Consider the following 27,419-nt stretch of genomic DNA (forward strand, 5'->3'; position numbering starts at 1 on the left):
TTTTGTGATAGCGTCGCATGACAAGAGTTACGTCCCTTGAAGTCTAATTAATGTTGCGTCCCTTGAAGTCCAATTAATGTTGCGATTAATTAATCATTTTACGATGAAAACTAATGAAATACACGCTATTATCTAACAGCTGTATTCTTTTTTTTAATGTTTTATTTGAGTATTTGGTTTCATTTAAATGCCGTGAAACACCATTAATAAGTATTTAAGGATTCAAACGATTCAAGGGAATTCAAATTAACACACACCTTGTGACTGACGCCGCTGTATTAGTCACTTTATATACAAGATGACTCGTTATAAGCCTGGGGCTTTCGAAAGCCAATTCAACTAATCAAAACTAACCCACGCTCTTGACCCGGGCGTGTGGTTGTCTTTTGTTCACAATCATGCAACCGGGTTAATTTAATTGGGTTGCTTTTGATTGGTTGAATTGGCCGTAGAGTTCCGCCCCGCCGTTTTATGTTTGTGCTGTCTTGTGCCGTCCCATCATCCATCAATCATTTCATTGTAAATATATTCATCCTTAATTAAGTACATGTAGTGATGTCCCCCAAGCATATCTTCTGGGCGGTCTACGATGACGTTTGTCACCCTAGGCCTCCCTCCCGGAGATGTATGCTTTGGGGTTCCAAGATGTGAATGTCCTTAATTAAGTATATGTATATGCCTGTAATCTGCCACAACACTCGAGTGGAGATCTACGGCATTGTACTGTCCATGTATGCCTGCAATCTGCCACAACACTCGAGTGGAGATCTACGGCATTGTACTGTCCATACAAAAAACGGGGTCAAAAATGGCCCCAATAATTTTATTAAAATTTTTGATATTAGAAATAAAATGTTTTATAAGAATAATGAATATCGAAGACATCAATAATATATTAACTGAGATTTCAAAATTAAAAAATCAAGGAATTGAATTATCTGATGGTCTCGACAGTGAAAAAATATTATCCGATTATGAGATTATTAACGAACAGTCGAAACGGGGGCGTTTTACCCTGGCCCGCGAGTATTTTTTTATAAAACGATTACAACATACGATTAATGAGAACCTGTACCACAATGACGCAAATGCATTCATTGGACTATTTACTGCCGTTGAAATAATACGAAAAAAACTCGGACGTGTTTATGAACGACGCCGGGAGATTTCTAGTAAGATCAAAAACATTAGAAGGATTATAGACGAAAACTCCGTGGAGCTCCCGATGGTACACTCGGCGGAAAATTAGAAAATTGCGGATCAATTTACAATAATGGTAGGTGAATCACTTACTACTCGGCTAGCCAGAGAGCGGCTAGCAGCGCTTAAAAAGTTTATACCGTTACGAGACAGAGTGAGAGAGAAACTTCAAACGCGACAACAAATGCAAACCGATTTTACTGTTGGAAGCGAACAGTTATTTGCCCCGGTAACTAAAGCGACTAAGGATGTTACGGCGGCAACTGTACCCGTTCTTGGTGCGCTTGAAAAGATAGCGGCAGAGACAAAACAAACAAAAAGGTCTTTAGAAACACTCCCTGCAAAAATAGCGGCTGCTACAACACGGAGGCCACCACCACTCGCTATAACCGAACCACAAGAACCTTATGTTACAATGGCCGACGAAGAAGAACCAGGCGCCACCGCAAGAGAACCAGAAGAAGAAATACCCGAAGAAACACCAGAAGAAGAAATACCGGAAGAAAAAGAGGGGAATATACCCCGTATTGTACTCAAGAAGAGCACAATAGATCAAATTAGAGGCTTCAGCAACAGGGAAGAATTAATTAATTTTACTGCCAACAATTTTGCTAAGAACATACGAGATAAGAAGCATATCAATAGCGGTTACGAGAAAAATATAAAGTCGTTAAAAGACTGGGCAAGAATAGTGTATTTAGCAAGTAAACATAAAGATGCATTACCACATCGTAGTAAATCCGATTACGACGCATTCCACAAGGAAGTTAAGAGTATAACACCAAAAAAAGGAAAAGGATACCCTGTTGGTAAAGAATCCTACGGCGTTACCTGCCCTAATAGTGTTCTCAGTGATATATCACGGCTGGAAGTACTAATCGGAGGAAAACGAGCCGGAAATAACTCTCCGGAAATAATCAATGAGGCCGCTGATATTTGCAAGCGTTTATTTGCAGGCGGTATTATGGACATTAATGCATATCGAACGCTCATAGACGAGCTCGTGGATGATTAATTGGAAAACTGGTGTTTTTAATAAGGATGATCATACACTACAACCATGATAAACCAGTACTCGTCTACGTGGTAAACTCGCGATTGCCTGTTTACCGCGCGTACTATGGAGATGGTCTCGGTAGCACCATTGCGGGGTTATTTACAAGAATGGCTCCAAAAGTAGCGCCGTTAGCCAAACAATTAGGAATGAAGGCTATTGATGTTATTCGTGATAAGGGTATTAGTGCCATTGGAGATGTTGCCGGAAGGGCGTTTTCAGCCGCGCGGGACAAACTAATGTCATTGGTGAAATTCAGGAGAAAAAAACAGAAACCACCGGTGATGCCATCAACGACAGTGATGCCTGCAAATGTCAGTAAAGTAATAAATAACGCCGTGGAAGAAAAATTAGAGTCGATGGCGACGACTCAGTCGTTGGCGACGACTCCGTCGTTGGCGACTTCGCCATCCGCCGATGCGGCAACCAACGCGCTCATGAACGCGATAGCGGGGAGTGGTTTAAATTCAAAGAATTTACGACGAAAAAATCGCAATTGAAAACATCAACATGATAAATAATAGAATGTTTGCGCGTACCGCTGATCCCGCGTTTGATATGGATGCCCCAGTGCGCAGGGATGATTCTGTCCGTGATTATCAATATTATTCTTATTATGCAGCGCAACCCGACCTACGATCGCGAATTGAACTTCAGGTCCAAGATACCAGTAAATACTTTCTGCCGTGTGAAGCGTTTATCGAAATTGAGGGAGAACTCGTGACAAATGCCGCCGATAATACACCATACGCAGATGACCATCGTGTTCGAGTTGGCTTCGTCAACAACGGTATCATGGCGTTATTTGAGAGCGCCAGATATCTTATTGACGGGCGAGAAATTGAATCAATAGAACGCGAGGTTGATGTTGCAACGACGATAATTGGGTTGGCGAGATACTCGGATGATTATACAAGATCGGCGGGCCCATCTATGATGTTTGCGAAGGACACCACCAATAACGCTGACCATATTCAGTACATCAACGTGCTGGCGGAAAGAGATACCGCAACTGACCCACAGGCTGAAGCAGCCAATCCAGACCGCAGAGCAAGACCAGGTGCTAATTTTAACATTATAAAAAGCACCAACAATGATTACAATCTAGGATTCGCAGCACGAGTAGGAATGTTGCAAGGACCACGCCGACAGTTTTCATGCGCGATTCCACTCCATCACATATTTGGATTCTGCAGAAATGTCAGAAAAGTTGTCTATGGGGCTAAGCATACAATCGCGCTGACGCGAAGGGGCGATGATAACAATGCAATATGGCGTGCTGCTGGCGTCGCTGCCGGTAAAGTCATTTTAACTAAAATGGCATTGTGGATGCCGGTGCTGACTCCATCAGTTACCACGGAAGCACGATTGTTAGCATTTATGGAACAGGGAGGGAAATCGTTGTTGAGTTGGCTAGCGGTAACAACTGATGCTAAAGAGGATAACGTCGCCGATACGTTTACATGGCACCTGGCATCAAAACAGGGTGTTTCAGCCCCGCGTCATATATTCATAGCGCTACAGAATAGGGAACGATTGGGCAGTCAAGAACGCAGCCATATGATATTTGATCAATTAGGAGTCAGGGATGTTTCGCTGAGAATAAACGGACAACAGGAACCATCCGAGGATATACAGCTTAATTACGGCGACAACCATATCGCACGTGTGTACCATCGATTGCTGTCGTATATGGGTCGTGATCAAAACGTCGACACTGGTTTGCAAATATCACAACTTGATTTTAAAAACCTGTATCCGATTTATTATTTTTCGCTGGAACATCTTGATTTAACGAGACAATCCGTCGTTGATATACACTTCCGAGCTCGTATAGCCCCGGGTGGTGTTAATTATAGAGCGGTTGCTGTCATTCTCAGCGATAAATCAATGCTGCTAGAAGGTGTTGGTGGACGAATGAGAATCGTTGATGCGCCAGTGGAAAACATGTAATTGAAAGCACAAAACGCGTTTACAATAAATGTCGTATAGTGTCGTCAGTGTAGAGTTGACTGATGGTCAAGTCAAGAAATTACGATCAAAGTCGGCTAAACAATGCGGAACCACAATAACGCTGAAGCCGTCGCAGATGGCGGGTGGTAATCATAAGATATCGTTGACGGCGCGTCAAATAAAACATTTCAATGATGCGATGAAGAATAAAAAGGGTGTTCAAATAGATTTTTCATCCGCAGCAATTAAAAACATGGAAAAGACCGGTGGGATATTTCCGCTGTTAGCTGCGATTCCGGCATTAATTGCCGCGGCCGCACCAGCAGTGGCTAAGGCGGCGGCGTTGGGGGCCGTTGGTACCGCGGCGGGAATGGCATTGAAGAAGGCAACCGGGAAAGGCTACAAAAAAAAACAACCCGTAGCCGGAAAGGGTCTAAGACTACCGGGAACCCCGTATTCATGGTACTCGGGAAAGGGTCTAAGACTACCGGGAACCGTTTATTAACGCAGGAGTCAATGACTCCTGAGTCAATGACTCCCATGTCTAATTTTGATTTAATAGACGCCGCAAACGCGTTAGCGATAAAAAACTTCAGAGGTGTTTTTATGAGGGATCAATTACCGGCGGCACCAAGGAATATTGAAACCGGTATAATTAACCTCGATGGGTCCTCCGGAGCGGGAACTCATTGGGTTGCATACGCGATTGATCCGCGTGCGATCGTCTATTTTGATTCATACGGGTTAGCCCCGCCGAAAGAGTTTATGCGGTATATCCGGGCGTGTTCAGCCCCGGCGTGTTCAGCCCGGGTTTTTTATTCCACGCTGCCAATACAGCAATTAAGTGACCCACCGATATGTGGCCGCGAGGTATTAAACGTACTTGCGGCGATTTCATCATCGCGAAAACCACCTCATGTGGTTGTAAACGAATACACTAGTGGAGTCGTAGAAGCTCAACGGATTTTAGAGAATAACATTTACAATAATAATGATTGATATTTGGGGACGACCGGTTTCGGCGCTGAAAAAGCCCACGGAAACGCCCGCCACCGATGACATAAAAAAACTAATTGAGGATGAAATCGCTGATACGTTGAATTTAACCAGTGTTGACCCAGATGAAATAGTTGTATTTCAAGACCGCCAGGGTAAATTGAAATCCGGTAATATGTCACTGAATGACGTTTTAACACGACAGCGTGATGCCGACGAGGGCTCTATCGCGTTGTATACCGCCGACGGACGAATCAAACCGGGTGAATCCATCTTGACGATAAATGGAAAAATAAGTACACTTGGCGACAATTATATAACCATGTCAAATTCGTTAAAGGGTTTACGTAGTGAAATTAAATTATATGAAGAACGGATCGTGTTGACGCTAACGCATTTCGACGATGTGCAACACATTGTCGAAAGATTTTTTCGGGGATCCACGACGGCAGACGAACCAAATCTTGTAAAAATAAAAAATGCTATTTCGGATCTTATGGAGATGTCGGCCAATTTACCCCCGTTGCGAAAAAATGTTAACAGGATCGATGACAACTTTGATAAATTCTTTGGTAAAAAAAATACCAAGCCGGATGAGATTACAATAACTATAAATGATATCACTGCGTATGGACAGGAAATAAAAACAATCAAAACTGATGTTGCAACAAACAAAAGGAGTGTAGACGCGCATGAACGGGAAATAGAAATAATCGGCGCTAATGTTGCAACGATCATAAATAATGTAGACTCGCATGGACGGAAAATAGAAACAATCAAAACTGATGTTACAACGATCATAAATAATATGGACACGCATACACAGGAAATAGGAACAATCAAAACTGATATTGAAGCGAACAAAAAAAATATAGACGCGTATTGGCGGGGAATAGGATTAATCAAAACTGATGTTGCAGCGAACAAAAAAGGTATAGACGTGCATACATATGAAATAGGAACAATCAAACTTGATGTTGCAGCAAACAAAAAAAGTATGACCGAGAATACACGGGAAATAGAAACAATCAAAACTAATGTTGCAGCGAACAAGAATAATATAGACGCGCATTGGCAGGAAGTAGGAATAATCAGAACTGATGTTGAAGCGATTAAAGACGGGCTACCGAGAGTAGCAGAGCAATTTGAAAAAATAAAAATCCCTCATGAGAACATCATCAACACAGTATACACAATTCGGCATGGATCATTCGATTGGACTCCTACACAGAATACAGTAAATATCACCGCAACTGTTAAGGGTATTTATCGATTGACACTGATTTCAATGATGCAGTTTAATATATTATCGTCGAGTTCATCCGGGTTTAACAATACAATATCAACAATTATAGACAAGAACGCAACTGAAAAGTTTACAATTTATGCCGTTGATAGAAATCTAGCCGGGGCAAACATTACATGGTATGTGGAATTTGTAGCGAATCTAAGTAATTAAAAACACTAGTTCTTTTAAAATAAAAATGACCACCAAGGAAATTGAATCAGAGGTATCACCGACGTCACATCAATATCGATTCGATACCGCAAAAGAATTCTCCGCGAACTTGAAAACGCTTTCCGAACAATACCGTGCAAAAATAAAAAAATACCGCCGAAAAATAACCGCCATCGACGCGGTCGTGTACTCGGTGTCGGGTATAGTGGCCGGTACCGGTGTTATTTTATCCACGGTGACCACGATAGCCCCGATCGCTGTTCCAATCGCTGTCTCCGCGATGACAACAGTTGCTGGAGTCGCCAACGCAATCACTAGGAAGATATCATCGTGTTTTCAGAAAAAACTCAACGAGTATACAGTAAAACATCAAATAGTATCCGACGCATACTCGAAATTATCCGGGTTGATCTCGTTATCGATTGATAATTTGTTCGTATCCGATGTTGAATTCTCCACGATGGTCCAGTTATATAGCTCCGCGATGTCAAAAATCGAGGATTTTCAACTGGAAGCCGAAACCACCTGGTTGTTGAAATTAGACACTAAAGACAACAAATAATAATAATGTCGCTGAACCCCGAAGGGTTTCAATTACTTCAGCGGATCGCGGAGAACACCACTCCGGTACAAACAAATATGATATCAATAACGTCAACGAAACCCGAATTCAGTGTGAACTTCCCGTCGCCGGTTCCAGTGAAGGAAATAGCGCTGGCAAAATTGCGAGTATATCACAGTTGGCCTAATATTCGAGCGGACGCATTTAACGGACAACAACCTAATAACTCGCTGGTTTTTGCACGGAAAAATAAACCCGATGGGACCCCAGACTGGGAGGAGGTTACAATACCAACTGGGTCATACCAAATAGAGCAAATCAATAAAGAATTTCAACGCAGAATAAAATCGATCACAGGAAAGGAATCAAAAATCGCTATTACGGTTCATGAACCGACGTTATCATCGACGATTGAAATAAGCACACCGGGGTATATGGTTGATATTTATAACAGCTCAATAAGAACCATACTAGGATGGCCTAAGAATCCACCCGCGGATTTGCACACAAATGTGCAATCGTATCATGAGATTAATCCCAGTTATCTGAATGATTTGTCTATTATAAGAAACACGTTATTACCCAGCGAGTTTATATTTCAAGACAGGAATACCATGCAATGGTTTTTTCCGTATAAGAAAACTCCTGAATTGTCAGCCAAGGTCACAGTTCGTTTAGATGATATCACTGGTGCGTTTGCCGAGATTAATCGTAATTACCAATCACAACTAGAACAGCTACGGAAAACAAAAGCACGAAAACACGTTGAGGTGTTAAATCAACTTATAACAGACATGGAATATATTAATGAGCGAATCGTTAAGACAATATCCGATAGCAGCGATGATAATAAACAAAAATTCCTAACCGGGTATAATATCACAGAAGCCGATTTACCCGATTTCAAGTTTCCAGGATACAACGCGCCAGAACTAAGAAAGTCTCTTAATGATTTTCTCAGTCCATCAACTTATATCCTCAGACACGATAACGGGGATGATGGTATGCATATTGCTCCATACAACGTAAATATCGCATCGGTGATAGCAATCAATCTAGTGTGTGATGTTATCGAAGGGAGTTACCAGGTAGATACCAATCAATCAAATCAAGCTCAACAGGGATATATCCTTTATTCATTTTCACCAACAGCCCCTCCGGGATTTTTAATCGTTGAGAATCCGATTAATCCGGTCTATATGCGATGCCATGATCGGTTTTTAACGAGAATTAATTTTAAACTCACCGATCAGTCAAATAACCTAATTGATCTACAGGAGGAGGAGTTAGTGATCACTCTGTTTGTAAGATCATTGTAAATAACTTCTTAGCAGCAGAGGGGGCGATGACATCGACGCGGTCGTCGATGTGCTTACCGGACGCTGACGACGCTGGGGATCGGCGCGCAGAAGGTGTTAATTAAACCAAATGACGACGCGACGATCCCCCAACGACGTCGTTTTTTTTTTACCAGGCGCTGACGACACTAGATCGTTGAGTGCAGAAAGTAATAATTAAGCAAAATAACGATTGGACAAAATGTCCGATTCGCCCCCTCTGCTGCTATCTTTGAATGGCAGTTTCCATTTATTGTTCAAATGTTACTCTGTAATGTTGACCACTCGTCCATGGTGGAACTAGAAAGGAGTGCCTGCTGAGGCATGGTGGTGATTTGTAAGTATTTACCCCACTTACCACCCAAGGTGCATGATCATGAAGCAAACATGAAGGAAATTAGAACCCTTACCAAGAAACATGAGGAAACAAATACTTGCAAGAGTGTATTGTATTGTTCCCTTTAAATAAAGGCAGACAAAATGCTCTCAAAATGGAGAATTCTCCTCACTATCATACACACACTTCTGATATGCTCCATTCTGTAAGTTCCCCACAGCCAAGAAAGATATAGATGAAAGACAAAAGATAAACTAAGATTACTGCAAAGGCAAGTTGAATTTAAAACTAGATACTAAGGACTTTTTCAAATCAAACCATTACAATCTACAAATGAAATTAAGAATATCAAACATGTACAAGACTTGGGACTGGGATACTTTCAGATACTTATTGTTCCCTCGAAACAACATTAGAAAAAATGCTGAGAAACTGAAATAATCTCTGCTCCTCTTCAATTTGCTTATTGTGAAATATTTTATTTCAGTTTATGTGCATTATTTACCTGTAGTTGAACTGACAGTTGGTTCTTCAGTCTTTGTTGTTACAGCAGCTAAAAAAATAAAGAATCATTCATATACATGCTCAATTCAGAAATTAATTTAGCATCTAAAATAAGTGTCAATCTAAAAATGGAATAAAATAGTCATTAAGAAGCTGCCACTAAAAAGTGCTTATCCTAAAAGAGCTTGAATTCAAACAAAATCTGGATACTTGAGTTAACACAAGGTAAGACACATACCAACAAATCATTTATTTGCATATAGTACTAAGTCAATAGGCTGTACAATATAGTCAAATCTGTAAATCAAAAAACTCAAACATTAATGTATTCTTAATGAAACTTTCACTAAATTTAGCAAAAATCAATCACATTATAGTGTCTACAACCCATTGTGAAATAGTCATGGCTGATAAGAAGCAGTAACTCTGCAAGCCAGTCAACATCAGACAATCTCATCCAAGATTTTTCAATGCTTCATAGTAAATATGATTTTTTTAAAAATAGTCATTCTACAATGCTACATTACAATGTTACTCATTCAAAGAATATGCAATGCTTCATAGCAAACCGGACTGAAAATATTTTCAAAACTGTGGAATGCTATGATGCTACAGAATGTTTCCCATGATAAGACAAAAGCCAGTAAAAGTTTTCTTACTTTCATTCAGTAATTTAAAATTATTGCAAATCTGAAACAATCCCTATGCTGAAGAATCTGATCTACCTCAGTCTCCAAGAGAGGAAAGACACTAAATGAACTGCATAATGTGTATAATTAAGAATCTGATCTACCTCAGTCTCCAAGAGAGGAAAGACACTAAATGAACTGCATAATGTGTATAATTATCAAATAAAATTTCATCACTGGATTGCTGTATCAACCAAAATAAGTTTCAGTGAAACATTCTATAAATTGCATTGAATTAAGATTAACAGTTGTGAAGAAGCGATAAAATTAACTTGAAACATTCCACGTATCTGGATGTAATCAGCACAGATTGTATCATTCAGGATCAACTTTATTCCGTAGTAACCACATGCAACTCTTAGACTAATGTTACGACCATCCTTCCAAATGAATGAAATGGGAATACATAAAGATCAAAAATTGAGACCATATTCATATGGTAAGATACATCTATAATATGAAAATACAATCCACTGTCAGTGATACACAAGTAGCAGAGAAAGCAGAGTACGTCAAATGTGTAATTGAAGTTTCATGACAAACCGTTTATTGGTCAAATTAGTTTATGTTGGTTTTCACAAAACAGATATTACAATTTTACTGAAACCAGGTATGGCTATCACACAGAAAAGTAGGGGAATTAAAGTACCTGTCACTAATTTCTAATAAAACAACAGCAATGTTGCACACTGAGAATTGGATAGCCAGTTTCCTGCAATTTATGGCTCCATGGTCCCCAAATCATAATTACTTCTTATATAACCCTTTGAAATTGTTATGTGTCTCCCCAGTGTTTACTTTCGAGGAGGAGGTGGGGGGGGGGTATGAGGACACATTGTTCCTTATAAAGTGAGTGTTGGCATTAGTTGCATTGGGGATATTCTATATGACCAAGACTGCTGGCAGATTAAATCAAGTCATAAATGACTCCAGGTTTTTAAAAGTTCTTGTACACTCCAGTCCCTTTTTTCGTTTTATTTTGCACGACCTTATACCTGCTGTTTACTGCACTTATTAAAATTGTATAAATAATTTTTCTTTTTCATAATATCATAAGAAATTTATGTTGGAGCCATGTCAATTTATGTTAAAACTTTCCTAAAGACCATGGCACTATGTCAGACAAAGGTAAGAAGTGACATCAATGATTTCATAATAGAATGATTACATCATTTCAAGCTGCAAAGTAAGTGCTTATTTTATATATAACAAAATAACCACATCACGGTCACACTGTGTGCAAAATAATTACCTTTTGAAGTTAAGGTTGTTTGTTCCAACTGTGCTGGTGCTGAATTTGTTGTAACCATATCTTCTTTCTTCAGCCCTAATTCTGCAAAAATAAATTAGTGAACATAACTGAGAAATGAGAAACATTCATCAAGAAGGTTGCATTAATCGGATAATGTCTGACCTGATATGCAAATACTGACCACAAAGTAGCTGAACATAAAATAACTATTAATAGTTCATTCTGTATTTCATATAAACACCAAAAAGAATAGAAGACAACATAAACAAGAGTCTCTTGAAAGGACTGACACTCTACTGTCTGAAAGTAATTCAAAGGAATTTAAGGTAATACCATTTCTTCTTGCTTAATGCAAAGTGCTAAAACCACCTCTGACAAACCAGAACATTAATATTTCAAATCAGCCACAGTCACAGACATACTGGATGTAATATTGGCACCATTTTCATTTAGGAAAAATCTGAGACTATTAGAAGACTTTGTGTTAAAACATTCAGTGACAAGATTTTCAATATGTTCATTGTGGCAGTAATATTTGAGGTCAGATCAGCACTATTTTCATTCAAGACCAACAAGGTATCAAGTTCATACAATTCAGTATATTTTAATATTTAGATGATGCAATATTTTAGTAGTGTAATTAATCACAAATGGTCTCCATATAAAATATAATTGCAAGACGTAATGTTAGAGTCTGAAAGGTTTAAAAGATTTTTCAAATTAAAATTAATGGCAGAATATTTAATCCAACTAAAAACACCAATCAATTTTCAAATAACTCAATGTTATTGTTCTAATTATGGAGGTAAAATACTGATTATTATACATGTTGGAAAGTTATATTGGTCGTTTTAGTGTGAAAAGAATATATGTACTGTTTAATACAATGAAGTCAAACTAAGCAGGAATTAAAGAAAACTACTTTTCTCATTCAAAAGTATTGAAAGGAAGATATTTAACATATTTATATATAAACACATTGATAAGAAATTACTAGCAAGAATAAATCTGACAATACAAGAATACATGTGACAAATGTAACAACTGACACAAAATCCATCTTCAGTTTTATTAGCTGCAGCAGTGGACTCAATTGTCTTTTATCACATCATGTCCAAACAAGAAAAGCAATATTTCAAAATAAAACAAAAAATTAAAAATGTTGGGATTTCATTCATGGATTTAAAGACTGTCAGGACTAATTCTAAACTCACACTAAATACAAATGTATTTTTGCCATCTCTAATACTCTGATGTCCTGTACATCTAAACTTTACATTCTGTTCACACACAAACAAAAAGCATATAACTAGCATTGGATATATTATGTTTACTTCTTTAATTGCTGTATAATTAACGAATTCTTTAATATATAACCCAAAACAGTTTTAGAATAACTTTCTTTACAACTCTAGCTGTTTTAAGATCTTATTTTTAATACATCTTCTAATGATAAACCACAACTGTCAATTATTTACTTAATCTAAGACTATGTATATAGTTCTGTAATATGTGTGTGTGTGATTTGGATTTTTTCAGTCATATCGCTATGATGTCTGCATAATGTGACAGTCTATAGTGATGTTTAGCACTGGGACATCATGCCGCAGACATGTAGCATGATGTCCCACCTAGTCATATCATCCTGACACCAGGCTGACCAGTGCTAATGTAAACATAAGAAAGTTTTTAATGTAATATCATCAGGTACAGCGGTATCATTACAGTGATTAGTTTGGGTATTCTCTTAACACAACAGAGTGGTGTTACGTCGGTGTACTATTTTTCAGTTGCATATGGTACAAAACATTCGCTGATGCCTGTGTTGTTACAAAGCCAAGTGAGCTCTATGATCTTACCCTCACGTAAGGCTTCAATTAATAATAATACAAACATTGAGATTTGAAGATTCCTATGACTATCACATGCAAATTTTAGATCAGTGCATTTTTCAACCTTAACAAGATACTCATTTTAAATAATGTTACTATGGAATAACTTCTTAAAACAAGAAGTCCCTCCAAGGAAATGATGTTCCACTGACCAAAAAAGAATTTATAGGGATTCAAGATAAAACCATTTCATTTTTTTAACTGCTGAATTTTCAAACCATCCCTGACATTCTTCAATGACAAGATTGTCAGATTAGCAACAGTGGCAGAAAAGATGGATGCAATATCAGCACTAATTTTGTACAAGTCAAAATAGACATAATTAAAAGACTTTTGATGATATGATGATATGATCATACTTTCATGAGAATTAGTGACAAAATTTTCAATATATTCATAGTGGAAGCCATATCTGATGTCAGATCACACCATTTTCATTTAAAACCAAGTAGAGATCATAATTAGTCTTCTGGTGGAAACCCCCCATTACAATGACTTTCCATTTAAAGGAGTGGCAATAACAAAATCTCCAAGATGGCCATATTACATCATAAGAAGTCTTCTAATGAAGATGCAATGTTGATAGGACTTTCTATCTTGGACAAGGAGCAGTAAGATTTTCAAGCTGATCACTGTGATGGTCATATTTGATTTTTTTTGTTGTTGTGGGGTTTAACGTCATTTTTCAGCACGCGATAGGCTATACATGGCGGCCAGTATTAATGGTGGAGGAAGAACCCCGGAAACCCCCGGAAAGAACCCCTGACCCATGAGAAGCTACTGGCAAGCATTCTCACATACCCACATTGTCCGAATCCGAGACTCAAACCCACGCAGCCAGAGGTGAGATGGCAGTGATCCGTAACGGAGAGCGCTTTAGACCACTCAGGGCCCCCGCCATATTTGATAACAAATTGGCACAATTTATATCTAAGACAGATTAGTTAACATAAAAAATCTTCTGGTCAAAACCCCATGACTCTCCCTTTAGGAGTTGCATTAACAAGATTTCCAAGCTGGCTGCTGTGGTGGCCATAATGGATATCAGATTGGCACCCGAGCTTCACTGACCACCAATTAGACATCATGAGAATTCTTTTGGTGAAAATCCCATGCTGATGCAAATATCCATTTTGATATAGTAGCAATAACAAGATTTTCATGATCGCTGCTGCGGTAGCCATAATGGATGCCTGGGCAGCACAAAACTGAAAGGCCCGATGAGTTGAAGTACCCATAGTACTTGGAGCATGGAGATCGCTGTATCAGACAAGATTTTATCCTGACTGCCACACTGTGCAAAGACAAATTGATATAATAATGCAGATTTACAGTACATCAATACTACTATCTGTGATTTTTTAAAATAATAAATATTTTGAATAAATATTTAGTTTAAAACAACAATATCAAAGCATACATGCAGTTATTTCAGGATATTTTATAGATTTTGAGGGACCAGGGTGGCAAAGTGGTCAAAAGTGCTCAACTTTACCAATCACAACCATCTCACCTCTGTCCATGTCAGTTTAACTGATGATGGATGTGGGTATGTTGTTGTTGTTGTTGTTGTAGGGTTTAACGCCATTTTTCAGCACACGATAGGCTATACATGGCAGCCAGTATTAATGGTGGAGGAAGAACCCGGAAAAATCCCAGAAAGAACCACCGACTCACGAGAAGCTACTGGCAAGCTTTCTCACATACCCACATTGGCTGAATCCGAGACTCGAACCCACGCAGACAGAGGTGAGATGGCAGTGATCCGTAATGGTGAGGACTTTAGACCTTCACCAGTTATAATGGCCACCATGAATAGCCTATCATGTGATGAAAAAGGCATTAAGCCTAAAACAACAATCAGATTTCAAGTCTTTCAGATTCTATTTATACCACATCAAAATCAACTATCAGCCTCCATTTACAGCAACTGTACTTCCCAAATAGAACCCCCCAAAACTCCATTCAATGAATAACAAGGTAGATGCAAAGTCTTTCTTAAATAAACAATCTTAAAAAATGTAAACACTAGCTAACAGAAGTTCCTGTGTACATAGTGAGGTTCTATTACCCATGCTTTAGCTGGATTTCAATCAGTGACTACAGAAGAGATAGTGGATCCTTTCAATATGCTCATGTATAAATGCACAGAGACTGTGAGGAGCATGGCATTATTACTGTATATATGATGTCAAATGCCTGTTTCCATGCCTTAAATACTGAAAAGTACTTCAGTGGAAGTAACATAAAATGTACATTCATTACGATGAAAATTGTTTAAAAGCAAGATTGTTTTACCTTTATTATCTAAACATAAATGCAAGCAAACTCCCATGTCACTTCAAGTCTTGCAATGGACATTTGCACCACATAATATTCCCACCAGTGAAAAGATGATTAATATCAAAACATAGACATGTAATGTATTCATTTTTTTACCAAGATTTTCAAGCGTTTACATGTACAATTGAAACAATTTTTCTTCTTTTAAATTTTTCTTACAAGTTTCAAACAGAACAGATTCACCTTGCTAAAGTTGATGGATATTTTGTCTATCAATTGGTCACTAAATCACCAGTCCCTATTCCATACTCAGACATGACTCAATTAAACCAACTACATGTATATCTAAAACAGAATAGCATATTTATCAGCATAGAGAAATAGTTTAGTATCAAAAGCTATGGCCATATCATTAACATATACATGTATGAGAAAGGGACAGAGTTTTCATCCTTGGGAAACCCACATGAAATCCTAGCACTGGAAGATAAGGTTCCATTGGCTGCTGTGGTCAAACAAGATTTAAATCATTCTATGCATAGACGTGGGACCAATGGCTTTTTGGTTTCTGTCAAAGCTTACCATAAACAATGGTATGTAAAGCTTTCTGTATGTCATGTAAATCTCACCAGTAAAACTGCCTTAGTATATTTTAAATCCAATTGGACAGGTTATAAATTAGGTGAATGTGATGTAATGCATAATGATCACATTCCTAAAGTGTGCCAGTATGTTCAGTGTCTTAAAGCCTACAAACTTTGTGACATGGCACCTTGAAGTTTCAATATCTACAGTTAACTGAAGACAATGTTTCCATGGCAAATTACTTTATGGCATAATAGAAAATCCCTCTTTTATATAATTGAAATGGTGGTTATAATGTCATTTCCCTACAAATGGTAACTGAAGTAAATGTTTATTCTTTCATTCAGTAATTCAGGATACCACTCTATAATATATACAAAAAAGTTACTATATTGGAATGCAATTCAGTTCTTATACTGTAACTGTCACACATTAAGTACAGGTTTTTGTCTGGCAAATAAATGATATATAAACTGTGGAATTTTTAAAAAGATGGTGGACACACCAACATTTATGACTACAACATCTAAAATATATTAAGGTCCAGAGGAATGTAAAGAGGTAATCCTCTGCATAGATATTTCTCAACATTCCATCATGACTTGTATTCCTTTGCATCAGGGGTGAGTGGTGGGGGGATGACTACATTCTTTGTAATACACTGATTTTGTTGACTGATTTAACTTCTCATGCCAATTTTGACACATACAATCTTCTGAATGTCTGAAAAAAGTTACTGATTAAACTTTTAATCACATTTTTATTCTGAGGTAAAAATCAAATTATCTTCACAAACTCCTCCACTAGTACTTAATCAATTTTAATTGTAACTATGTACCTAAGGATGTTTCTGACAAATTTTCCTCTAAAATATTATTATTGAGATAGCCATTAATAATCTAATTCATTTAGTTTTGATTTCACCACTTAGACTTACAAGTAAAAAGAATGTGCAATCATATCGATGAACAAACAAAGGTATGTGCATATAAGTTGGTAAGTAAAGAATCGACATAAGAACAAAATGAAAGAATGAACAAATATATAAATGAATGGAAGAGAAAAAGACAAATAGGAGAATTGCAAAGTATATGAATTTGCACATTAATGAGAATAACCAAAAGGATAATGGACCATAACATCCTGAAAAGTGGATATTATAATTTTACTTAAACCTGGAATAGTTATTCTGCAGAAAAGATGGGGAATAAGTACCTGTCACTACTTTCCAATAAAATAACACCCAATGTAACATACTGAGAATGGGTAAGCCAGTTCCCTGCAATTTTTGACCCCATGTACCCCAAGATTTAACAATTACCTTGAATGTAATCCCTTTGAAAATTTTTAGTGTCTCCCCTAGTTAGGTGACATGAGGACACATTGTCCCTAGCTCACTTGATCATATGTACAATGGCAAAGCTTAACAAGTAAAATGTCATAAAGTTCACACAAATTGAAGATGACAGAATTCTTTAATCAAATACAAAAAAATTAGTGTCAGCATGAGTTGCATGTCGATAGTCCATAACCCCAAAACTTCTGGCAGATTAAAGCAAGTCTTAAATGGCTTCAGTTCTTGTACAGTTCTGTCCACGTTTTCATTTTATTCTGCAGCGCTATTTACCTGCTGCTTACTGTGATTATTAGAATTGTATAATAATTTTCCTATTTTCATAATTTCATAAGAAATTGAGGTTGTAACCATGACATTTTATACCCAAACTTTTCTAAAGACCCTGGCACTATGATACACCTACAGACCATGGCACTATGACACACCTAAAGATCATGGCACTATGATACACCTACAGATCATGGCACTATGATACACCTACAGACCTTGTCACTATGATACACCTACAGACCCTGGCAGTATGATACACCTAGAGATTATGGCACTATGATACATCTAAAGACCCTGGCACTATGATACACCTACAGACCCTGGCACTATGATACACCTAAAGATCATGGCACTATGATACACCTACAGACCTGGATAGCACTATGATACACCTAAAGACCCTGGCACTATGATATACCTAAAGACCCTGGCACTATGATAAACCTAAAGACCCTGGCACTATGATACACCTAAAGACCATGGCACTATGATACACATACAGACCATGGCACTATGATACACCTAAAGATAATGGTGATATACCTACAGGCCATAGCACTATGATACACCTAAAGATCATGGTACTATTATGATACACCTAAAGACCCTGGCACTATGATACACCTAAAGATCATGGCACTATGATATACCTACATACCATGGCACTATGATACACCTTAGTAAGAAGTGATATCAATGATTTTGTAATGCACTGATTAAATCATTTCAAGTTGCACAGTAAGCACTGATTTTACAAATGTCAGCTGCCTTAAAAACATCTTTTTCTTTACAAAGACTACATTTTCCTTTCAATATATATGGACTTAAAAATCAAATGGGTTTATCTAATGCAATCCATCAACTAAGTTTGGTTTCAAAGATGATGGAATGTAACTTATTTAATGGAAACTAATTTTCATTCAAGCAGTGACCTTAAATTTAGACATTTCTGGCCTGAAATCAATAGGGTTCTTCCTTATCACAAGTGCAAGCCCAAGTTTGGCAACTGTATATGGCAGAGAACTGAAGTTATTATGCAGAAACCATTTTTCTTCTGTCAGTCAGTAACCTTGACCATCAAGATTTTGACATTGAAATTAATAGTTATTCCTCAAACCCAACTGAAAGCCATCAACATAGTTTGCAGATGAAGGACAACAAAAGTTTTGAGTGGAAAAAAAATCTGGTTGCAGATGGATGGACAACATAAACAGGTGCCATTAAAAAAGTACAAAACTGCAACTTTAACTGCCCATTTTATAGTTAAGCACACATCATTGCCTTCTATTTTCATTTTCAAAACATACAGCATCAATGTAATGAATCAAAAGATTACATACTTGTACCTGTAACATCTCACAGTGAGTAAAAATCTCAGAAATTAAGACCATCCCGTAGATTAATATGACAAGACAGGTTTAAGACATTGGTTAATGATCTAGATCAAAGTTTCCTACTGCTCCCCCCCCCCTCCATGACTTGGTCCTCCAGACTGTGCATGCAAATTTACCATCAGGCATCTCATTCAAGAGTAAAGTCATGTGAGCTATAAGACTTTTAACTAGAACAGTAAGCAACATCTCAAACCCCGTTATCAAAATACTTGTCAACCACCTGATTACACGTCCAACATAAGAATATATAACCCGCTGTAACTCTATTCATGGCAGAATGTTTAATTCCCACATACCCGAGAACAAGGCTGTTCTACCTAGATGATACACAATAAAGGAACATAGTTCTTTCACCAGCTTTGACTACTGCCACAGGAAATGATGGCTCCTATACCACCTGTACGGACACTGCTAAGAGTGGGATGTTTGACATGGGGTTAAATTAAAACGCACCAATCAAATATAGTTGACCTGAGGGCTCAAACAGAATGTTGGCATGGTCTAAAAATTAAGCTTAAACAGTTTGTCATTCCTATAGGAAAAACTAAATACAGATTTCCATGTGCTAAGAATTTTGGAAGAGTATGGATACATAATTATGACTGAGATCACAGCATCTTAGGGAAAGAGAACTGTGTGGTTAATGGAATTCTAACGGAACACCCCTCCAAAATTCATGGTGACTTACCTTGTAAAAAGGAACTGGAATTTAATAGCTTCAATCGAAGCTTCCAGGTTACACACGAGGCAACACAATAGTAGAAGAAGGAGAAAGACTGAAACTGATGAGTAGAAGGGACAACATTAAGAGCAGTGACTCTCTCATGAAGATTGGAAAATTGTGAATTATGAATTAACTAGTTCAATGGGATATGGATTGACTATGTCTCTGGCAGTGAGCAGAAACTGAATCCCTAATACCAAAACTTAAATATATTTATTAATTTGATTCTTAACATTCATTTTATAAAATATTTAAATATTAAATTTTGAGTTGTTATATGTATTTAGAGCATCAGCTTTGGAGACCGGGTTCCAATTTTGTTAATGGATTTTGACACCCATGGGAACTGTTTTTGGTCGGATCTCACAACTTCTATTCTGCTACTACTAATGATAAAATCATAAACAATGGCACCATAAACAGCATGTCTACACCCACTATCCACAGATGTTGCGAATCTTATAATGGTCTTAAACTACACAACAAAAAAGATCAAAAACCGACCAGCTTTGTAAATTTGAAAATACAATTTATTTCCCTAAAAGTGACAAAGTACAAATAACTTATTGTATGGTGAATGAAATCCTAAACAGTCATAAAGAGTTCTATCAAATCCAAAAGTATTAAATAATCCAAGTTCCAGTGATATTCCAGATGATGTTGACTACTGTAATGGTATACCAATAGTAATGAATGAACCACAATGATATAATCCAAAATTATATTTACATGAAATCACAGTAATTCCTTAATAGCTATAATTAGCTATAATAGCTGAATTATCTCCCTTGCCACATAAAGTTTCACATGGAGGAAAAATAGATACATACATACAGTGTGACCCCACTATAACATGGTAGCTGGGGTCCCAGGGGTCATGCTCCCATACAAAGTAGGTGGCTATGTCATCTAAAAAAGGAAAATGTCACCTTTTCTGATAGGAAAGTGAAAACAACTTTGCTGTGATTTTTTTTTAAAGATGTACATTGAGTGTCCATACATTCTGAGATGCTCCCTCACCTCAGTTATTTCCAGTGTTATTTTTATACCTCAAGGTGAAATATTGGCATCAAATAGCTAGTGTTGTTTTCACATGCACCAACAAACAAACTCTTGCACATTCACAGGCATGTGTTTTGATAGGTGATTGACCATTAACCCCATCCCAAGTAAGTTTTAGCAGAGATGTGTTATACATGTCTCTCATTATAGCAACTGAGTTATCATTCGATGATAAAAACACAAACTTGTGTTTCGAAACAATTGCATTTAAATAGCAATTTGTGTTTTAAGATCAGAATATGTGACCTAAAGATCTTAACTGCTGTGTGTGCATTATTTTCTTCATAAAATCAGATTGAAACCATAAGTGAACATGTCAAGGGCAAATAATGGCAGACATTGCTGTGTTTAAGAAGTACCACTTTGTTAGATTGTCTGTTTTCATAAACATATGGCAAATATATTAAGGAAAACATTCAACTCATAGAAAGCAGAGTCTAAATATTACGTTAAAGCAGATTTAGCATAAGGTGAAAGTTGTTTTCAATCATTTTTGAGAAAATACAGGGAAAAAACCAGCAAAGTAAATACTATTTAACCAATGCCTGACGTTACTACAGATACGTAGACAAATAATAAAACCATAAATATGCAACCCTATCAATGGACTGTTGTAACAAAGTTAGAATGTGAGTGGCTACATTAAAGAAAGCCCCTCCATCTAAACTAGATCTACTCCAATGTTGGCTGTTTCAATTTAGTTGGAATGTTTAAGTTCATTCAAAGATCGACTTGAATGCTTCATTGTGTTATAGATGAATAGTTACGGTAATGTTTAATCTGCAACAAAGAGACAAACAAAATGGCATGAAGACACATGCATTTGCTCTCGTGTATAGGTAACATGGAATGCTTCAAACAGGTGTAAAAAAAATAAATCAACTGCAATAATGAATTTTCAAAAATTAAAAATAAAACATTCTTGCTTAAGGGTATCTGATTAAGCATTTTTACTAACTTGCAATTAGAGTACTGTAATTTAGTTAATCCAATCATTTAAAATTCATAACACTATATAGCTTCTACATTGCTCTTAAGTCACATGGCCAAAATACACTGCATACGAATATAATAATTTTTGTACATGTGAAAAATGTGTTTATAATATACATTATATTCAGAAAGATCCTAACTGATTATGAAATATTGCTTAAAACCATACATTATATTCAGAAAGATTCTACTTGAATACAAAATATTACTTCAAATCGATGTTAAATGCAGATATGCATAATGAAAAATAGAGGGTATAATTTTTAAGAAAAGAGACTGAAAACACACACACACATGAATTGCGCTTTGTTTTCACTTTTTCCCTTGGTCCAAAGAACCCGTGTTATAGACCGAACCATGTTATTACAAACCAAGTCACCTGGCTAAAGAAAATGATGCCTTTACCTAAACTATGGAGCAGGGGTGGGGGCAGGTAAATACAAGCTGGCACAAAAATGTGATTTTGATTAAATGAAGACAAACTTGCCTGAACAATAACTTATATTTGTGTAGTACAATCCATAATCCGTCAAGTAATGTACATGTATATAATAAATCCACAAATTTTATTACAGTAAAACCTGTCTTGAAAGACCAGTGTTATGTGAGACCACCTGTCTTGAGACCATATTCTCAATGCACAGATTTATTGATTATATAGTGTTATAACCTGTTACATGACACCTTCTGTCTTGAGAGACCATAACTGTTTGGCAGAAGGGGTGGTCTTTCAAGACAGGTTCTACTGTATAGATAAGATGTTATAAACTTCATGTATAACTCACATCCCGTCAGAAAACACAAATAAAACATATAAAACAATTAACAGTCCTTGCTTGATTTATATCTGATTGTCACTAAACCATTCACTACATCTGTTGTAAGTAGCAAGTGCTACAGGTGTGTGTATTTATACTGAACTAGAATGTGGTTAGCTGGAGACAACTATCATCTACCGTATTTACCGGCCTACAAGTCGATGCGAAGTATAAGTTGAATTGACCAATTTTGTAAATTTTCCATCCTTCGTCCATATATAAGTCGATTCAGAGTATAAGACGAGGCCAGGTCAATAACTTGGCTTTGTATTTTATACTAGTAACTTCCGGTTGCATGAATATTGATGGTATCGTTGTATGATATTCCATATTACCGGCAATTGTGAAATTGCATTACCGATGCTAACATGCTTGTGATTTTACTTCTGAACTGCTATATTTTGTTATCAATTGACACAGCTGAATAAACAGTCCATGCTTGTTTTATTATAATTGAAAGCACATCCATGTTGTAGTTCATTTTATTACCTGTAGTTATGAACGTAACTTATACAAACTTGTCATTTTCTATCGTAAGTTTGAAAGTCAAAGACTTCGTTAAATCTATTCGTATATATATATATATATATACATATACTATTTTTTAAGTGTTCTGTTTGGACTTGGATATAATTAACATTTTATTACTAATCTATTCAATGATATACCCCACTATTATCTTTATCGGCGAGTTCGAATACAAAGTAATGGGTATGATCTCTTGTCCTTATAACAAATTTTGTATGGACAATGACTTCAATAAAATGTTGACAGATTTTCATTTCCCTAAAAAAAGCCTCATTTCCCTACTGGCAGCCTCGCTGATTTGACCTATTCTGTCAATTCTTGCCCTCAATCTGGTTTCAATTATAGCCAAAGCGCTAAGCATGTTTAATTACCGTGTAAATAACACTGCATAGCCATGTGGTTTGTTGTGACAATGTACATCATAATTAAAACAAGAATGAATTGTTGATTTAGAGGTGTTTATTGATAATGGAATATAGTAGGCTCGTAATACATGAGGATTATCACAATCGTCAGGTAACTCAAAATACCATCTTTTTTCTCTTTGCAAAAGTAAATAAAAACCGCCCTGAATAAAAGAACGATCTTGTACACAGACAATTTTTTCATCTCTCACTCTCTCTCTCTCTCGTGCGCACACACACAAGCACGCGCGCGCTCACAATATATCTGATATTAGTTTAGTTTAAACCGTATTTGTTTTAATTATGGTATCCATTGCAACAAGAGCCACGTGGCTGTGCATGCTATGATTATTCCTTCCAGTTGAAACCAGTCTTGAGTGCAAGATTCAACAGACGAGAACTTTACAAGTTCCAGTTTAAAAGCCGCTGTGTAAGACTTGCATGATTTGACGGGAGGCATTGTGAGATAAGTTGTATAATATGTACGGGGATATTTATATGAATGATTATGACTGAAAAGATTGATCAAAATATACCGAACTCATTAAAATGTGCCAGTATTATAGCAATGAAAACAATGCCCATGGCTAAATTCATTATTTACATCTAGAGAAGGGAGTGGGCATCATTTCCTGTTGTACTAAATCCCATTGATATTAAAAACGGGTAGCGTAATTGATGCGGATTAATGATAAAGAACAATGGGGTACCGGCAATATGGTAACTAGTATCAGTAGCTAAAGCCAATATCAAGGTCTAAACAACTGCGGCAACTGGCTTTGATTGTTGTTGGAAATCAAAGACCAATTTATCAACAACCGGTATAATCAAAGAGAGACACCGAATCGTCAGCTGGTTAAGAATGAATATAGGTGAAGTGTTGACATTACAATTTGCTTTAAACTGAATTGCGAAACTAAAAATCATGGATTACTGATGATCTATGAGTACTGGTAGTCCATCTATATATCTGATTTTAGTGTAGTTTAAACCTAATTTATTTGAGAAACTTTGTCAAATACAATTAGAAACATATGATTTGGGGGATTCAGTAGAATGCATGATCTACATTATTTTATAAATAATCATAGAACGCTCGAGTTAATATGGATTACATCCCTTTGTAGGATCAATTGGATCAATCAAAAAGCTATGCCGGTAATTGCTCACATGTGTCCAACATTATACTGGAAAATCAAATATTAATGGACCAGTTATTTCATATCTTTTTTTTTTAGGAACAAACAATATGCTTTGAATTAGTACAGTACACTATAGAGTATAGACCGTAAGTGTGCTATGCGGCCCGGTGAAGTTTTTACCAGTACGGTAAATTGTTTTCTTTTATTTTATGTTTGAGAAATAAGAAAAAACATGCAGAATGCAAAATAAATAATGACAAAACTTACAAATATAAACACAGTCATATTAGTTTATGACAATTTATTGACATAGTAATTTAACTTGAATTTGTACTTCTATGTGACCCGTTTTCGATTATAGAGCAATGTCAATAGCGTACCGGATACTGTAATCCATATATAAGTCGATGCAATTTCAATGACACAATCCATATACAAGTTGATTCGGTGTATAAGACGAAGACCGAACTTTCAAGTCAAAAAGTATCGACTTATACGCCGGAAAATACAGTAGTTGAAGCTAACCAGGGAATGAGGCTATTAGGGGAATGAAAATGTGAACGAATTAAAAAGTTTAACAAACATTTCAGCAGGAAACCCCATCTTAAATTAATCTGATGGCCTTTGATGAAGGGTGCATGTTATATTGAAGTTAACAACAATAGGACAAAGACAGCTTTCAAGAACCAAACAGATTTCCATTTCTTACTGCAGTGGCAACATCAAATAACTCAAATATTGACTGAGACTGAATGTTTGTTTTTCTTCATCGGCTTAGTATTTAAACAGAATGAATGGAGCTGCATAAGTAATCAGTTTTCTTTTAAGTTTCAGCAAAACTTTTTTCTGGGTGGATTTTAAGAATAAAAAGAATTAGCTATCTTTTGGTTGATTGTAGAAGTTATTGTTCCTGCCTTTAAAAGGGTTGGTCGATTGTAGCTAGTCTCGGTAGCATGACTATTGTATAGACTAACAAGTATGATCTTCAAGATTTTTTTATGTCTGGTAAGCAGGATGATGATGCCTTCTGTGCATGCAGCAGAAATTTTTAAAAAGTCCAACTGTTTATGAATATGAAGGTTTACTGTTCTGTCAGGGACTACTACAGAAAATTAAGTGATCTTAAAAGTATTTAATTCTATGAGTGAAAAGACGAGTTTTACTTGTTGTTCACATATACCAATATTAGTCTAAATAAATATATTAATTACTAGTGTTATGAGTCTATGCTCTTAAAATAACTAACAGAAAAGAGTGAAAGACAACAAGCTTCGTAAAATTTAACAAATGGTTCATCTCCCTAGAATACAAAGTGAAAATGAGAAAAAAAAACTTATGGTATTGCAAACTAAATCCCAAAATAATCCAAGAATTACAGACCCAAGTCCTAGAAATTTAAATTTCTGAATAAAATTTATTAAAAGTCAAGAATAAATCCAAAAACTGAAGGCAATGATGTATATGTTATAACCTCCTAGAGTGTTGATGTGCCAAGTCTTTTGTTTAATCACAGAAGTATAATTCCATGTTGGAATACACTATAAATACCAGTGAATGTCTCTATCCAAGAATTTTATCACATCACTTTTTTATTTCCAGAGAAAATAATCACTTGAATTCAATAATTTGAAGAAATAAAATTCATCACAACTGGACACAACATATATGTAATACAACTTTAAAGTGCTAGACAATAAAGCATGAATGATTTCAGTCACGATATAAATAGTTATCTACATGACCTCAGGTCACAATTAGCATTTACTAAAAGTACCCATTACCTAATGGAAAATAAACTTCTTGAATGATCCTAATGTTTACAAAACAATAATCTGGATTATGTAGAATTCACTTAGGAAATTCCAAAACTCAGACCCAAATAAACGTATTTACTACTTCTATTACTAATAATACTAATTTTAAACCCATACACATAGAGAATAATTTAACTATGTATTAGTTGTTTACAATGAATAAAATTTTTAAAAAACAATTAGGGTCAAGCAGAAATTAACTCAATTTTGGGCAAGGTCAAGTCAACATACAATGTCACATTATAATAGCACGTAATGAAATAAAATAAAACTAACAAACAAACAAATAAATTAAATGTACATAGCACCAGCAAGTGGCCAATAGTCTAACACAATTTTGTCTAAGAGATCCATTATGAGATAGTGCCTTGTCTGGTTGATCTCTGCTACCAGAAATGTCAAAAAACAAAATTTTGTTTTTAAAAATGTCAAGATCTCGCTCCATAATATACTCAGGCCAGATATCAGAACAAGTGGATTATGATACAACAATACACTGTTAAGATGGTTTGTCAATATAAATATAGAATTTGTTTATGTAACAACAGATAATATTCTGTGCTTTTCATATCAAGTTTATGGCCTCCTTTCATGGCATGGTGCCTCCGAATTTCTTCACTCCAAACCCAAGGTTGTATATACAAGTTTAAACAGCCAACAATATTGCCCAAAAAAAATTGCCAGATGGTATACTAAATAAAATTGCAATTTGTAACATGGCACTCCTCAAATTATTTCCAGAGAAAAAAGTGACGAGATGTGATTTTTATTTTTAACGTAGCTTTAACAATGTTTCAGTCATATTTTTAT

At 36.4% G+C, this 27,419-nt stretch overlaps 1 protein-coding gene across 6 annotated transcripts in view; it reads right to left on the reverse strand.

The window, feature by feature from the left end:
* Positions 1-27,419, reverse strand: part of LOC149802745 (uncharacterized) — a 135,141-nt gene that overhangs the window by 92,384 nt on the left and 15,338 nt on the right. For all 6 annotated transcript variants that reach the window (XM_089952158.1, XM_089952159.1, XM_089952157.1 and 3 more), the window contains exons 2-3: positions 11,344-11,424; positions 9,404-9,451 (exon numbers count right to left, since the gene is read on the reverse strand). In XM_089952158.1, the coding sequence (XP_089808284.1) occupies positions 9,404-9,451; positions 11,344-11,424 (129 nt within the window). The remainder of the gene's footprint in view (positions 1-9,403; positions 9,452-11,343; positions 11,425-27,419) is intronic.

This window comes from Sinohyriopsis cumingii, chromosome 3, assembly GCF_028554795.1.
Source record: "Sinohyriopsis cumingii isolate HCF-2022 chromosome 3, ASM2855479v2, whole genome shotgun sequence".
NCBI lineage: Eukaryota > Metazoa > Mollusca > Bivalvia > Unionida > Unionidae > Sinohyriopsis > Sinohyriopsis cumingii.